A 15,624-nucleotide genomic window follows, 5' to 3' on the forward strand; every position below is an offset into this window, starting at 1 on the left:
TATTAGGCATCTCTTTTTGTTTCTGACTTTAGTGGTAGAGTCTCTAGTTAATGTTTCCCCATTAAGCAAGTTATTGGCTTTTGGGCTAAGATTTGTATATTTCATTAGTTAAGGTAGTTTATCCAGCTATATTATTTGCGAGCAGTCCCTAAACACAACACTGGCAAAACGCAATTCTGAAAAACAAAAAAAGTGGCTGTTCTACAGGTGTAGGCTGTTCAATACCAACTTCCACTGATTAGAATACCTATATGAAAGAAAACAAGTTGGAGGACAGGTATAAAGGGCATATGCTAAGCAATGCCATCATATTCACATCATATTTACTAGAAGACCACTTGGCAATAAATCTAGCTGGAGTATTACAGTTAAAGTTCCTTTCCTTGGGACACTAAATAATAGAATTTAACGACAAGGGTATTCTAGTGTTTGTTAAGAGAATTTTTTTTTTTAATCTGGAGCTAGAGCTTCACTGGGCCCAAACACTTAAGATTTTACTTCTATTATTACATATTTGCTACTTAATAATTCTCCAATTTTCAAATACCTTTACCGTCATTTATTAGTATTGATTCTGCTTACAGATTAATAAACACACAGGCTCTGGAATCACATGGTTTGGTAGAATTGAAATCTGGCTACACATAACTGTTAAGTGACCTTCAGTAAGTCACTTACCCTCATTTTCCTCAGTTTCTTCAGCTGTAAAACGAAGCTACAGAACTTCCACCTGGGTTCCGAGACTTTCAAGCTTTAACGTTTCATCCTAGCCTTTTACCTCTTGTGACTCAGTTTCTGTAATTGTGAAATGTGTTGCCTATTTCATACAACTCCAACGAGGTTCAAATATAACGTACAGGAAGTACTCTAAAATGTAATATTTTGGGGGCACCTGGGTGGCTCAGTTGGTTGAGCATCTGACTTTGGCTCGGGTCATGATCTCATGGTTCGTGGGTTCGAGCCCCACATCGGGCTCGCTGCTGTCAGTGTAGAGGCCACTTCGGATCCTCTGTCTCTCTCTCTCTCTCTCTCTGCCCCTCCTGATCTCTCTCTCCCTCTCTTTCTCTCTCTCAAATTTTAAAAAAATTAAAATAATATTTTCAGCCAAAAATTTTAGGGTATCATTTGATTTTTGAGATAAGTAGGCAAACAGCTCCTGCTCCAGGAAAGACAAATAAGAATTTATATATATATATATATATATATATATATATATATATATATATATATCTCAAACGATGCAGCAACCATCCTTCTAATGGTTACTGCATCGTTTCCTCCATGACATGTTTGGTGCTTCCTGCCTGAAAATTTCAAGACACTTTCATTTTAATGTCTTCAAGACATCATATCATCAAACATCTGATCAGGTTCACAAACTGAGTGATTAGAAGCTGTAGGAGAAGAGAAGACATCCCCACTGTAATTGTCAACATTTAAGTTCACAGGTAGCAATCTGTACATTAATCAGAAACACTCCCCCGCACCAAAACAAAACACATTTCAATCTTGAAGATAGGAAAGTGAACCACTGTAGTCAAAAGAGTAATCTCTCTGTCTCTGAAAAATCCCATTTTGAAGGATTAGAAAAAAAATCCTGGACATGAATAATTTTAGCCATGCTTACTCTGATTGCTACAAAGGGTGATGCATACTTTGATTGCTATAGATTAAAATGTTAAATCATGATACTGCATAAGTGCATGCTTGTAATACTGTAATTGTTGAGCCAAACAGTATTAGAGGAAGTGACTTCTTGATATCAGCTACTTTTCAAAGAAGGTCTCTAGTTACTATGGAAGAAAAGGGAATATGTGCATTCGTCTACCAACTAGAATTCTACTGGGTATTTACCCAAAGAAAAAGAAAATGCTAATTTGAAAACATATATGCACCCCTACGTTTATTGCAGCATTATTTACAATGGCCAAGATACGGAAGCAACCCGTGTCCATCGGTAAATGAATGAATGAATAAAGAAGATGTGGTATATATAGGCAATGGAATATTATGCAACTGTAAAAAAAGAATGAGATCTTGCCACTTGCAATAACGTGAATGGGCCTAGAGGGTATTAAGCTAAGTGAAATAAGTCCGATTGAGAAAGACAAATTCCCTAGGATTTAACTTACATCTGGAATCTAAAATACAAAACAAATGAATAAATGAACAAACAAAAAGCAGAATCAGACCTATAAATACAGAGAATAAACTGACATTTTGGGGGGGTGATGGGTGGACAAAATGGGTGAGGGAGAGTGGGAGATATGGCTTCCATTTACGGAATGAATAAGTGAAGGGGATAAAAGATACAGCATAGGGAATACAGTCAATGATACTACAATAGCATTGTATGGTGACACGTGGTAGCTACACTTGTGGTGAGCATAGCATAACATATAGAGATGTTGAATCACTATATTCTACACCCCAAACTAATGTAACATTGAGTGTCAACTATCCTCAAATAAAAAAAATAAAACTTTTTTTTTTTTAATAAAAACGCTGGCTGCAATTTCCTGAAATTTGTATTTAGTAAAAGAAACCTGTCCTACCGTTTTTGGGGAGAAAAAAATGAATTTTTACATTTGCTTTAGGGTGACTTTCCTGATATTCTGAGTTAAAATTTCACTGCCACAAAAAAGTGGACATTAAATGTTCCCTTTTATGAAAAATAAAACAATGGCTAAAGCACAGGTGACATGTAAGAAAACTGTTCACCAAGAGAAAGAAAAAAGTAACACAAGAGTGAACCTAAATGTAACCCACGGACTATGGGTAATATCGATGTGTCAATGATTAAGTTTGTCGCTGTGGGTGTGTGGGGGCAGGGAGTATATGAGAAATCTCTGTACCTTCTGCCCCATTTTGCTGTGAACCTAAAACTGTTTAGAACATATATATAATTGTAATATGCACACAGATGATATATAATGGCAAATTATGTATAAATACATAAATAGTTATAACGGCAAAATATTTCTTCCCCTTAGAATATCAGCCAAAGTTGCTTCAAGTACGTATTTACTCATTTGAGGTTGCCAGGGGATGGAAATAAATGTCAACTGTTTGATCACTAAGTACATTATGTACTGATTATCGTCTGTGCACTCTCACATAAAATTAGATGGCTTAGTATGAATATTAGAACTTTCACGGGGACCTTTGGAGTACTTACTTGTGCCTCTGTAGTTACTGGAAAACTTCCCAAATAAGGACCTTCTTAGAAGTTTGGAACAGAACTTCAGACGCATATACCAACACATGCTTTGGCTTAACAGGAAAGTTCTTTACAAACATGTGAAGCTGAGCAATTAAATTCTCCCCATAATGTCAAATACTGGATAATGGTGGAGGACTCATTCATTCCTGTATACGTTGTTGCAGTTAGAAAAAGAGATTCCATATGGGCTTATTTTTTTAAAACTTGGAAAGCCTTAAAACAAACAGAAGGGTGGTATACAGGGGTCAGGATTAACGTTAAAAAAATGCAGAAAGACAGGAGAAAATAAATCCTCTCCTCTGAATGGAAATGCTTTATTTTGAATGATTCATGAGAGCAACTTCAGGAACTCAGAAAAAAACACATTTAACTGACTTATTCCAAATATATTCTGAAACAATGTCATGTTTATTAAATAACGTGCCCAAACGAAGATGGTGTTATGTTATTAAATGTAAAAAGAAAATGCCCATTACAAAAAGAAAGGTATAAGAATTATTCAAGTTATTAGTTCTCAAATATAAAATCAACGTTCCACATACTCAATGAACATTAAACTTGAAAACAAGGCACTATAGGTAATTTATCTTTAAAGAGAGATGTGAAATACTTAAACCATAAGTCATTAGGTATATGTACATATTAATGAAATACTTTCAATCAATGCTAAGGGCAAGTGTCATTTAATAGTGAACCAACACCAATTAAATGACATTTTGGTGTCTTTGTGGAAATGACATTTTCACAAACCCATGTCTCAGCACTGATACTTATGTATCTAGTTCTGTACTCCCAATGATTTTAGGCAGTTTAATTTATTCCAAAAAAAACCCACAATCTTATGTTTGCTTTTAATAATTTTTATAAGGCAGTAGAGTATATTTTCTGAAATCATATTTATTAGAATTGGCTCTGTAAACTAATGAGTAAAATACAAGCGGGCACACGGGTAAGATAGATTTTATACCCTTTAATTTTATTTTTCCTTTAGGAAAAGCAAAGTAACCTTCTTTCTGTATGTGTGCTCTGAACCTTTTGGGACTGATACAGATCCACGGAGGCCAAGCCTCAAATTAAATCATCCTGTTGCTAAAAGTTAATTGACAGTGTTAAGTACACAAAGTCATCATTACTAACAAAGGGCTGAAAGCTTAATACATATAATTGTGGAATTGCTGCTACCCACATAACTGTTTAGGGCTTGGGGTTTTAGCAGGAAAAGATTCTTGCACTAAACAAGCAAGCTATGGTAAACAAGATGTACTGATTTCAACTACAATTTTTAAACTACCGCAATGTGGTTCAGTGTAGCTAATGTTATGCTTCTATCATAGCACTTAGGTTCAAGTTCTTTCTTCAAAGTCATCAGAATAACAGGGATTGAAGAGACTTTTGAACAATTGCCAGCTCTTGCTGTTGCTGTTTCAAGGAAGGAAATATTAAACATTTACATGCTATTTAGGTCATTGTTATATACACTTCAGCAAACAAAATACCCCAATGCTCACATCCCTTGTTAGTTCTTAATATTAAATATGCACTAAATACTTACAACTTCCATCATAATTTTGTTTTGCAATTTGGTCATTTCTTCTCTAACTTCACTTTGTTCATCAGTAAGAAGATGTTCATGGTCCTTCTCTAAGTCCTGCATACTCTAAAACAAAAAGCCTAGTTTAGTTATAAACCACCACTTTTCATCTCACGCACTAAACATGTAAAAGCAAATTTCAAAACTAACATCTCTTAATATGCAAAGGATGCCCGTTATTTATTCCAAGTAAGATATTATACCTAATACATGGAGACCAAAATACCCACCTAAGAAATTTTTTAAATGTTGTGTTTGAGTCAAATATTATTAGTATAGAGGCACAACAGTAGTAGGCTCAAAACAATGGGTTACTAAACAGTTAAGGTCAAGGTGGAGGGAAAAAAAGAAAAAGACTGACAGTCCCACTGAATGAGATGCCATCATTTTAAAACTCTCTGATAAGCTTTCTAGACACCATGTAACGGTGCATTTATAATGACTCATAATCAATGTAGCATGATTACACTGGAGGGAATAAAATGATCTGTGACACGACCTCTTTAAGTTATGAAAAACAAACATGTTCTAAATCTTTACTATTCACCCAACAAATAGTGATCTACTACAGCCTACATAAAAAGTGCTGTGGGGGAATTTAAAAATGAATACACGATCTCTTCCTTCCTTATTCCAGTGAGAACAAAAAAACATGTAAATAAAAACAACACAAAAACTTTATAACAATTAAGGTAACACAACTTGCCGTGACTATGTAGTGGAAAATAAGATTGATTCTGATTTAGTTGGCAAAAGAATAAGATTTCAGTAGGTAAACGGAAGAGGCAATTGAAAGTATTCTAGAAACAAGGAAGTAATGGTGCGTTAGTTCAGAGAAAGCAACCAATCTGGAGGGGTGGGAGGAAAGAATGAACGTTAAGTATAAAACTACAAAGGGAGCCTTGTTATGGGGGAAGCGGGGCACAGACTTTGAATACCTGAGGGCCTAAAATGGGAAGCTAACGACAGGTTCTCAGGAGGGAAGGTCTATGCTTTGGAAGATCATATTGCAGAATGGTGAGGGATGGACTGGAAAAGAGAACTCAGATGAGGGTTTAGTAGCATAAGCAAGGAATGATGAAATCCTGAACTAGGGAGCAGCAGTTGGAATTCGAAGAAAGATACTAAGGTACCGTTGCAGAAGTAAAGGACACCTCCCCTCCGCCCAACACACACCAAGAAAAAAGAAGAGGAATGTGCAGGATTCTACTGCCTCCTAAATAAGTATATATCTGCATGAAGAAGAGGACTGTGTCACTGAGGACAGTTGGTCAATGTGCAAATATCACAGCAGATCATTCTCAATTCACAAACGTTTGGTCCTCCTGTGGCTTTTTCATCCTGTTATATTGTATTTAGACCTTCTCTTATGATTTTAAGTTTGCATATAAAGTCATTATTAATCATTAATATTCCAAAAGCAACTATGCCACAAAACACGTAACACATTTGGAAATAAAAGCAGTATTCATCAATTACCACTGCCTACTCATATTTAACAGAAACCTTCAATACAAGTAAAAGGCATGTAGAAGTGACTTATAGACTTCTTAGTTTCCACTATATATTTATTGCTGATCTCCTCCGAACTGATTGTTGCACAAAAAATTATGATTAAAGTGTTGATAAAGTACCACTTTTCTACACGATACATGTATTTCTAGGTAAAATCCCCAGCTTACAGTTCCCTGTTTTAAATGACTCCCACAAAAGTATTAATTAATCCCCAAAATCAAAACACATTTACCAATTATGTTAAATACAGAGCAACGAACTCCAAATGGAAAATGGTTAACGGTTCAGATGTACAACCTAACTGGGTTTTTCCCCCCACATAGATTCAGAAAGAAACAAACTATCTCCTACTTTTGTACACATGTTATGTTTTATAAGAATGTATTATGTTGCCAAATACCTCTAAGAATTGCACGTATAAATTTTTAATTTTTTGCAGTCTCTGTTTCTGAACAACTCTAGCTTGTTGAAGAACCTTTCGTTGCTCTTGAAACATACTCTACAAATATAAAAGAAAAGGATGATAAAATGTGGGTGACATTTAATATTTAGAGAAACATAATCATACATCATGTTTAAAAGGAATATTCTTTAAATCAATACTTGTTAACATTTCCTGTTGTAACAACCTTTATGACCGAGTTTAGATAACTGTGTTCACCACTAATACACAAAAACAATACGATGATCCTACCTAGTAGTCATTAAGTAGGAAATTTTTTTTCTTGCCAATATGGAAAACAGGTTTTAACTCTTGATTTCAAAACCCACAAATGACCCTTCCAAGAATGTGTTTACTACAAGTAGTCAAAAATCTATACACTGATCCTTCCTAACAGTAGTTACAGAGGGAATATTCTTTTCTTAACAACGTTCAAAACATGTATTAATTCTTGGTCATTTCAGTATGCACACAGATGATCCCAGCCTTTCTGCTCCTTGACCTGATCTCCAACAACAATTTTGTCCTCTTCCCTACTTCAGTCGCTCACTTACATAGTCACACCCTGGATTCTGTCATTCCCAATAACTGCAACATCTACATTATATTAATAAGAGCAAAAACTTATATAGGAGCTGTGTGTCAGGTACTATTCTGAACCATTTTAAATAAACATTATATATGATCTCACTTAATCCTCAAAACAACTCTATGAGGCAGGTGCTTTTATTATGTCTCCTTCCATAATAGGTGAGGAACCTGGGTGAGGCACAGGGATAAACAATTTGTGGCTGATTTCACAGCTAGTACCGGTCAACCAGGATTGGATCCCAAAAACTGGCTCCAGAGTCCAGGCTCTGGACCACTATACTATACTGGTTCTCCATTTTTCCCCCCAATATTCAACCTCTACCTCCCTGTTTGTAGTTCTCTCCCTTTCTTACTATAGTCCAACACTCTTTCAGGATTAACATCCCATGGATCCTATGACTTTTCATTGCCCCTGATCCCCACCCTCATATTCTTCCTTTTCCTCCTTCCTGGCCTAAATGCCATGGTCAATCATTATACCTATGCCCTCGCACATGTACCTTACCCCCTTTTCACTCCGCCAATTTGCGTGGCTAAACCCCAACCCTGGAAAATCCAACTCTCCAGCTGCTCTGCCACAACCATGCAATGTGGTCTCACTTTAAATTCATGGTCACTATGACACCAACCTAAGTTAGACCATAATGCTGCTTGGCAATGGCATTTCCCTAGTCCATTCACTGGCCTGCTCTCAGGAAACAGTTCCAGGACTTCTTCTCTGCTCCCGAGAGGCAACACCTCCTCTACCACTCTAACTCTTAACTGGTGGCCTTCCTGTATCCCTAAATAGACAGAAGCAATTCAGAGAGGACATTCAGTCTCCCACCGCTACATCTTCTACCCACCTTTACCCATCTGGGCTCATGGTCCCTACATTCTCTCCTGTGTTTTTGCATGACCTATCGCTACTTGAGACTTTGATACAGTAAATAAATCAATTTTAAAGCCAAAGCTGATACCAACGGCTAGTTTCTCTTGTTGTTTCTGGGCTTTCTGCATGTCTACATTCCACTCCCGAAACAAAGTCAGAAACTGCTGAGAATATTTGAGATGAAGATTCCGCCTGTAAAACATAATAATGAGCACTGTCATAATTCATAAAGACATGAAAGAATTAACCGTATTCAAAACAAAATTGATTTGACACAATTTACACTACAAAAGGAGAAGGCAGTAATAGCATAACAGCAGCTGAAATAGCAGTCTCATGGGAAGCAGAAAGGTGACATGAACAATTTACTCTTATTCCAAAAGTATTGTTCCTAACTGACCAACATAAAAGCTATCTCACATGCCTTACCTCTTAAAAGCTAATGAGGATTTACTGTACTATCAGTTTTCCAGAAAAATTCATTTTATCTAAAAGCAGTTTACTTTTCATTTCTTCTTACTGAATAGCATATATGTTCTGATACGATAAGTAGATTCATTCAATGAGGATATTATATCCATTTATCATAGAAGATTTCCAAACAGGAATATTTCACTTAAATATATCCCCCGAACAATGTTTTTTTTTTTTTTTTTTAAAGAACGGTGAACACAATTTACCTAAAATATGCAAATTATTTACAATATAAGATTAACCTTTTCTACATAACTGAATACAGTTAACCATCACAAGAATAATGGTTTAAGACATTTACCTGAAGTTCAGCTAGTGTAGGCCTAGAATGAATATAAATTAATGTTATAGGAAGAAAACTCAATTGTTATTTGAAAGGGAAGAAAGGTCATTTTTATTGGCTTCTAGGAAATACATCTCAGAATCTGTTAAGGAGTGAGGTTACAGAACTAAGGAATTTATCTGCTTAGAAAAAAAAACAAGCAAAATGTGTTTTTCGCTGGAAAATTCAATATAATAGAATTTGTCTTAGGTTATTTGCGCCAATGAATACGAAGAAATGATACAAATGTCATCGTGACTCAAAAACAAAAACAAAAACAAAAACACTCCAACAACTTCACCTTTGTTCTTGTTGTAGTTTCCAAACATGCTCAATTGTTTCGTTAGTGGTTTTGATAGAAGCTTTTGTACCCATTTCGAACATTTTTCTCTTTGTGAGAAGAGCCTGTTTAATGTCAACTGTATGGAAAATAGATATTCACTGAAATTTAAATGTTGAAAGTTATTTCGTTTTCATATATTCAGATCAGTACAGGTAAATGTTGCCTTGGCAATGTGCAAAGTACATTTACAATTTATAATACAGACATCATAAATGTCCAATCACTATGTTGTATACCTGGAACTAACATAATGTCGTATGTCAATTACACTTCAAAAAACAAAGTAAGTAAAATAAAATTTATAATTCAGGCATCATTTCAAAAAGCAAGATTTGCTCACTATTTTCTGTAAAATCTTTCCAGTGCTAGTATCCCAATTCTAATTTTTCTAACTGCAGGTCACCTTTTAGTTTAGAGATAATGAAAAGGGCTTAATAATCAATATATTTTTCATTATCAAAATGTGTATAAAGAATCTCAAAGACAGACTTTAATTTCCTTCTGAAAATTTGCTAACACGCACATTTTTCTAAACTTATAAAATATCCTCCAACTCAAGGGACACGTTTACATGGGTAAATGTCCTCCAACTCAAGGGATACATTTGGATGGGTTACCATTAGAATGCATTATATAAAAAGCACGAAAGTATTTTCCTAAAAATGACCCTCAAAAAGGATAAAAATAATTATATCGCACATTAAAAAATTATTTTTCAAGCAATCTAGTGAGTGATGCTTTTAACTGCATTTTACTAACAGAGACAAAGGCCGTGGGTGTAAAATTCTAGTTTAAATAAATGAATTCAAAAACATTTAAAAAAATATTTTCATGGAGCTTTTTATATAACACTTTCATCCATAAGTGCTGCATTTCACAGAATCTGAATACTTCAAATAACGCTTTGCAGAGCATATGATTTGACTTTATGGATCTACAGTCCGTAGTTATTTTTCAGTAGTCATGAAGGATCTGCACTACAATAAAAATATTTTATACACCCAGAATCCATCTATAATAAGAAGTTTATTAGACACCTCACAAAGCAAGCACTTTGTCACCACCAAATAGAGCAAAGCCTTCAAAAGATACTTGCCTGTAAGGATGATCTCTATGGAGAGCCACATATTGACTCAGACTCTGCTAAGTGTACTGTCCTATAGTGCAGATGGTGTAAGTGACATCTGACAGAACAACATAAAATTTAGGAGTTTGGATATGATTAGACACTTCTCACTAGCTAGCAGAGTTCTTTACTTTGCAGCTACACAGTTTGTTAATGAAAAATAAAAATAAAGAGTTATATTAGAGGATTCGATTTGTGCTGCTACTCCAAAGGGAAGCACACTGGAAAGTTATGAAAGGTAGCAAAATTAAGAAAATTTAAAATTGGCAATACACGTTGATACATCACCTAAGCTGTGCACACAAAAGGCAGTATAAACTTTTCTCACACACTCTTACACAGTACATTAAGTGTACACGTGCATAAAATAATGGCATCATTCTTACCTCACGACTGTTAGTACCGTTTTCAGTTTTCCACATCAACAATTCAAAAGGTCAGTAAAGAAACTTACAAAGTTGAATCACACTATAAATACTGGTATAAAGTGCTCTATACTAGAACAAGGCATTAAAACCAGTCTTGGAATCCACTCACTAACATTCCCATTTATAAAAGTTGTATGGATTAAACAATTGTTTTGACTGCAAATATCACTTAAACATACCTCCAAGCCTTTCCAGCATCTTCTGTACTTCATTCCTGTGAAGAAGTTACATGGAACATTATTGAGTAAGGATAAGCAAAGATCATATTTGCTTTGGAGGAAATGTGTCATTCTAGGATTTTATGGAGAATAATTGTATGAGCCATGTTGCCTAGAGCTGGCAGGTGATAACACTATGAAGACATTACCCCACATCTGTCTCAAATGTTCCTGCAGAAGGACTGCTCTCCCCGGGCTTATCCGGTATTGGATTGTTTCCTGCATTGAAATAAAAGTGGAAAGCATTTTAAAAGGAAGTATGGTATTCTGATCAGTTTTCAGGGGGCGGTAGCCTCGCCGTGTGGAGTGTTTTAGGCCTCTTGCAAGCAAAAGTCTTTACGGCAGACATATGAAAGGAAGGAAGCACGTATGCACAGGGTCAGATGAAACTGGATGGGGGATGAGGACCATGCTCTGGAGACAGTGTTGCAAACCTTTCAGGGTTAAGGTCAGACTACACCACCCGGCACGTGTGAGACATTCCGGAAAGAGCAACTGCGAGCGAGCAGAAGTGCTGCTATCTAAGCTTCTGTAATCCTGGTCTGGGATGGGAGGATCGAGTGGGCAACGTCCGGTACATGAAACCGCTTTACCCACACACACACACGCACACACACACGTGTTTTACTGCTTACAATGCCAAGGACTCAGAAGCAGCGACCTGCCCCGCGGGTGGTATCTACAGGCGCTGCATCTGCAAAGGTGTCAGATAGAGTGTACCTTCAGGAACAGCCTCTGTCCCACTCAGGTCTCTTCTCTCTTGTCCCCGAAAGTCATTGGCTGCCATACGCGGAGCCTCCACCGGGGCCTTCGCAGCTCTCCTCAGGCGCTTCCTCCGAGGTGGCGCCATCCCAAGGTGTCTTCTCAGGTACAGACAGCTCTCCTGCACCTTGTGAGTGCAAACACGCGTGAAAGAAATGGGGACATGGTCAATGAGCGATGCCAGGCAAGGGTCCTCTGCGCAGATCAGAGCATGCGCGTCCTCGTTGTCTCTCGTTGGGCTAGGAGGGGACAAAGACGATGGTGACAGCAGACCCCTGCCCCCCGTGGCTGTGACCCCCTCTCCCTGGCTGCGACCTGCCCCAGGACACCTGAGTGTCAGGACCCTCTGCCAGATTCTTGCCCCTATGTTGGCACAGCGGCTGTCCCCTGCTCTCGGTCCCCAAGGGACAACGTGCTGGTCTGGAGGCCCAAACTTGGCCGTGGCCAAAAGAAGTGTCCCCTCCAAATGGATGGGGAAGAAACCGTTCTGCACCTGTCCAGGGACAGTCAGGTCAGGGGTCTCCTCGACATGCCATCTGGACCCCAGGACAACCAAGCAGTCCTGCAGGGCAAGCGGCTGGGCAGGAGGGACAGACGCAGATGCCGCCTCCTCACCAGGTGTGGCCCTGTCCTGAAGAGGGGAACGTCGGGCTCGCTTCCCATCCTGCGGACCCTGCCAGCCCTGCCCTCGAGAGCCTCATCCTGTCCTGTCCTTGTCCTGTCCTGTCGTGTCCTCTCGGAGCCCCGGAGGAATCCGTGGGGACATCACTTCAGAGGTCAGCTCAGCTGCCGCCACCCCCTACTGTCCTTGCGGGCCTTGACCTCATCCTATCCTAACCTGTTCTCATCCTGTATTGTCCTGTCGGATTCCTGTAGGACTCCGTGGGGACATCACCATAGAGGTCAGTACAGCCGCTGCCACCATGCACTGCCCTCGGGGGCCTTGTCTTGTCCTGTCCTGTCCTATTGGAGACCCAAAGGACTCCATGGGAACATCACCGCAGAGGTCAGCCCAGCTGCCGCCTCTACTCACTGCTCTCGCGGGCCATGTCCTGTCCTGTCCTGTCCAGTGGGAGTCCCGGTGGGATATCTGTGGGGATATCATGCAGAGGTCCATAGAGCTGCCACCTCTATACACTGCTCTCAGGGACCTTGACCTGTCCTGTTCTGTCCTATCGGAGCCCTGGAGGACTCCGTGGGGACATCACCTCAGAGGTCGGCCCAGCCACCGCCACCCCACTGCCCTCGGGTTCTCAACCTGTCCTGTCCTGTTCTCTTGGAGCCCCAGAGGACTCCATGGGGACACCCCTCAGAATTCGGCCCAGGCACCACCATGCCACATGCCTTCGGGGTCTCGTCCTGCCCTGCCCTGTTCTCTTGGGGCCCCGGAGGACTCCGTGGACATCACCTCAGAGGTCAGCCCAGCCACCATCACCCACTGCCCTCGGGGTCTCAACCTGTCCTGTCCTGTTCTCTGGGAACCCCGGAGGACTCCGTGGGGACATCACTTCAGAGGTCAGCCCAGCCACCGCCACCCCACTGCCCTCAGGGTCTCGTCCTGCCCTGTGCTGTTCTCTTGGAGCCCCGAGGATTCCATGGGGACACCAACTCAGAGGTCAGCCCAGGCACCACCACCGTGAGACACTGCCCTCGGGGGCCTCATCCTCCCCCTATCCTGTCATGTCCTGTCAGAGACCAGAGGACTCCCTGGAGACATCACCTCAGAGGTCAGCCCAGCCACTGCCACCCCACCCTGCCCTCGGGGGCCCCGTCCTCTTCCTGTCCTGTCATGTCCTGTCAGAGACCGGAGGACTCCATGGGGAAACCAACTCAGAGGTCAGCCCAGACACAGCCATCCCACAGTGCCGTCTGGGGCCTTGTACTCATCTTGTCCTGTCCTGTCTTGTTGGAATGCCAGAGGACTCCGTGGGGACATCACCTGAGAGGTCAGCTCAGCCCCTGCCACCCCACACTGACCTCGGGGACCTCGTTCTCATGTCTTCCTCTCCTGTCCTATCATGTCCTGTGGAGCCCCAGAGGACTCCGTGGGGACACCACCTCAGAGGTCAGCCCAGCTGCCACCACCCCACTGTCCTTAGGGTCTCATCCTACCCTGTCCTCTCCTGTCCTGTCCTCTCCTGTCCTGTCAGAGCCACAGAGGAGTCCACGGAGACATCACCTCAGAGGTCAGTCCAGCCGCCACCATCCCACATTGCCCTCGGGGGCCTCGACCTGTCCTGTCCTGTCGTGGCCTGTCACAGCCCAGAGGTCTCCGTAGGGACATCACCCCAGAGGTCAGCCCAGCTGATGCCACCCCGCAGGACCCTTGGGGGCCTCGTCCTGTCTTCTACTGTCCTGTCCTGTCCTGTCCTGTCACAGCTCCAGTGGACGCCATGGGAACATCACCACAGAGGTCAGCCAAGCCGCTGCCGCCCCACACCCTGGTCCCCTCATGGCTGAGAAGACACCCCCCCGCCACCTCCCATGGCAAGACAGGGCTACCGGGTCCACCTCCCCACCCGCCTGGCCTCCCTGAGGGTCTTCCCTATGCCCCACCCTCATCCTCTGTCTCTCTGTCCCTCCCTCCACCCCTCCACAGGCACAGCAACCTCCACACGGAGTCCTCTGCGAAGCTCCTCTGAGGGCCTCGCGATGGCGACGAGCTAGCCAGCCGGGCCTGGGCAGGAGCGTCGCTGATTGGTTGGCTAGGTGCACGTGACGGGGGCGGGACTTTCGCCGAGACACGCCCCCTGAAGGGACTGCCCAGGACCTTGGCGTTGGCGCCAAGGGTGGAGGCCAGGGCTCGGGGTTTCCCGTTCTACCGCCGAGGACGTTTCGCAGGCCATCTTCCTGGGAAATCACAAAAGGACACCGGAGTGGGCGACAGGTGCACAAGCCTCCACCTTCCCAATGTGGGGGAATTAAGACATTATGCTCAGTGAAATATGCTAGTCACAGAAGGACAAATGGTGTACGTATGAGGTACCCAAATTCATAGAGAAAGGGAGTAAAGTGGTGGTTGCCAGGGGGTGGGAGGAGGAGGGAATGGGCAATAGGTGTTTCATGGGTTCAGAGTTTCAGTCCGCAAAGATGAAAAAGGTTGAGAGATGGATGGCAGTGATGGTTGTACAATGGGAATGTACTTAATGCCACTGAGCTGTACACCTACAGATGGCTGAACAGGTACAATTTGCATTGTTTCTATTTTATTGCGATAAAAAGGCAGAGGGAAACGCTGCTGTAAAGACTGATATCTAGCTCTACAAAACTGTAAGCAAGTCATCCTACCCAGTGGAAGAAAGGTCATAACACCCGCATAGATAAATGTGGTGGGAAAGGAAATTGCATTGGCCAATGAGCATAAAAAAGAGCTCATTCTTCTTAGTGTGGGAGAAATGCTGAAGAGGATTACCACCGCCACCGCCACCGCCACCGCCGCCGCCACCACCACCGCAAACGCCACCAGCACAGACACCATCCCCATCCTCCCCACACCACCACCCTTCCCCAGCCAATTGTAATCTGATTATACCCAGTATTGGTGCGTATATGGAACAATCAGAACCCAACCTGCTGGTGTAGTCACATACGTTGGAAATAATTTTGTTCTACTGAATACTCAGCTAGCCTATGACCTAGGAATAGGTCATTAACTGCTTTAACCTCTTTGGCTCCTTCTGACGCCGCAAAGCATATTGCACGGACGCCAGGCATTGGA

At 41.5% G+C, this 15,624-nt stretch overlaps 1 protein-coding gene across 1 annotated transcript; it reads right to left on the reverse strand.

The window, feature by feature from the left end:
• Positions 1–4,179: 4,179 nt before the first annotated feature.
• On the reverse strand, positions 4,180–14,589 carry LOC128774642 (synaptonemal complex protein 3-like). Its single transcript, XM_053893691.1, has 9 exons — positions 14,516–14,589; positions 11,865–12,033; positions 11,294–11,363; positions 11,106–11,140; positions 9,331–9,448; positions 8,326–8,425; positions 6,730–6,828; positions 4,776–4,880; positions 4,180–4,642 (listed from the first exon to the last, which is right to left on the reverse strand). Exons 2-9 carry the CDS (start codon positions 11,992–11,994, stop codon positions 4,589–4,591), a joined length of 711 nt encoding a protein of 236 aa, XP_053749666.1. The 5' UTR covers positions 11,995–12,033; positions 14,516–14,589; the 3' UTR covers positions 4,180–4,588.
• Between the last annotated feature and the right edge of the window lie 1,035 nt (positions 14,590–15,624).

Source organism: Panthera pardus, unplaced genomic scaffold (genome assembly GCF_024362965.1).
Source record: "Panthera pardus isolate Hobbes unplaced genomic scaffold, ASM2436296v1 HiC_scaffold_348, whole genome shotgun sequence".
In the NCBI taxonomy this organism is placed as follows: Eukaryota; Metazoa; Chordata; class Mammalia; order Carnivora; family Felidae; genus Panthera; species Panthera pardus.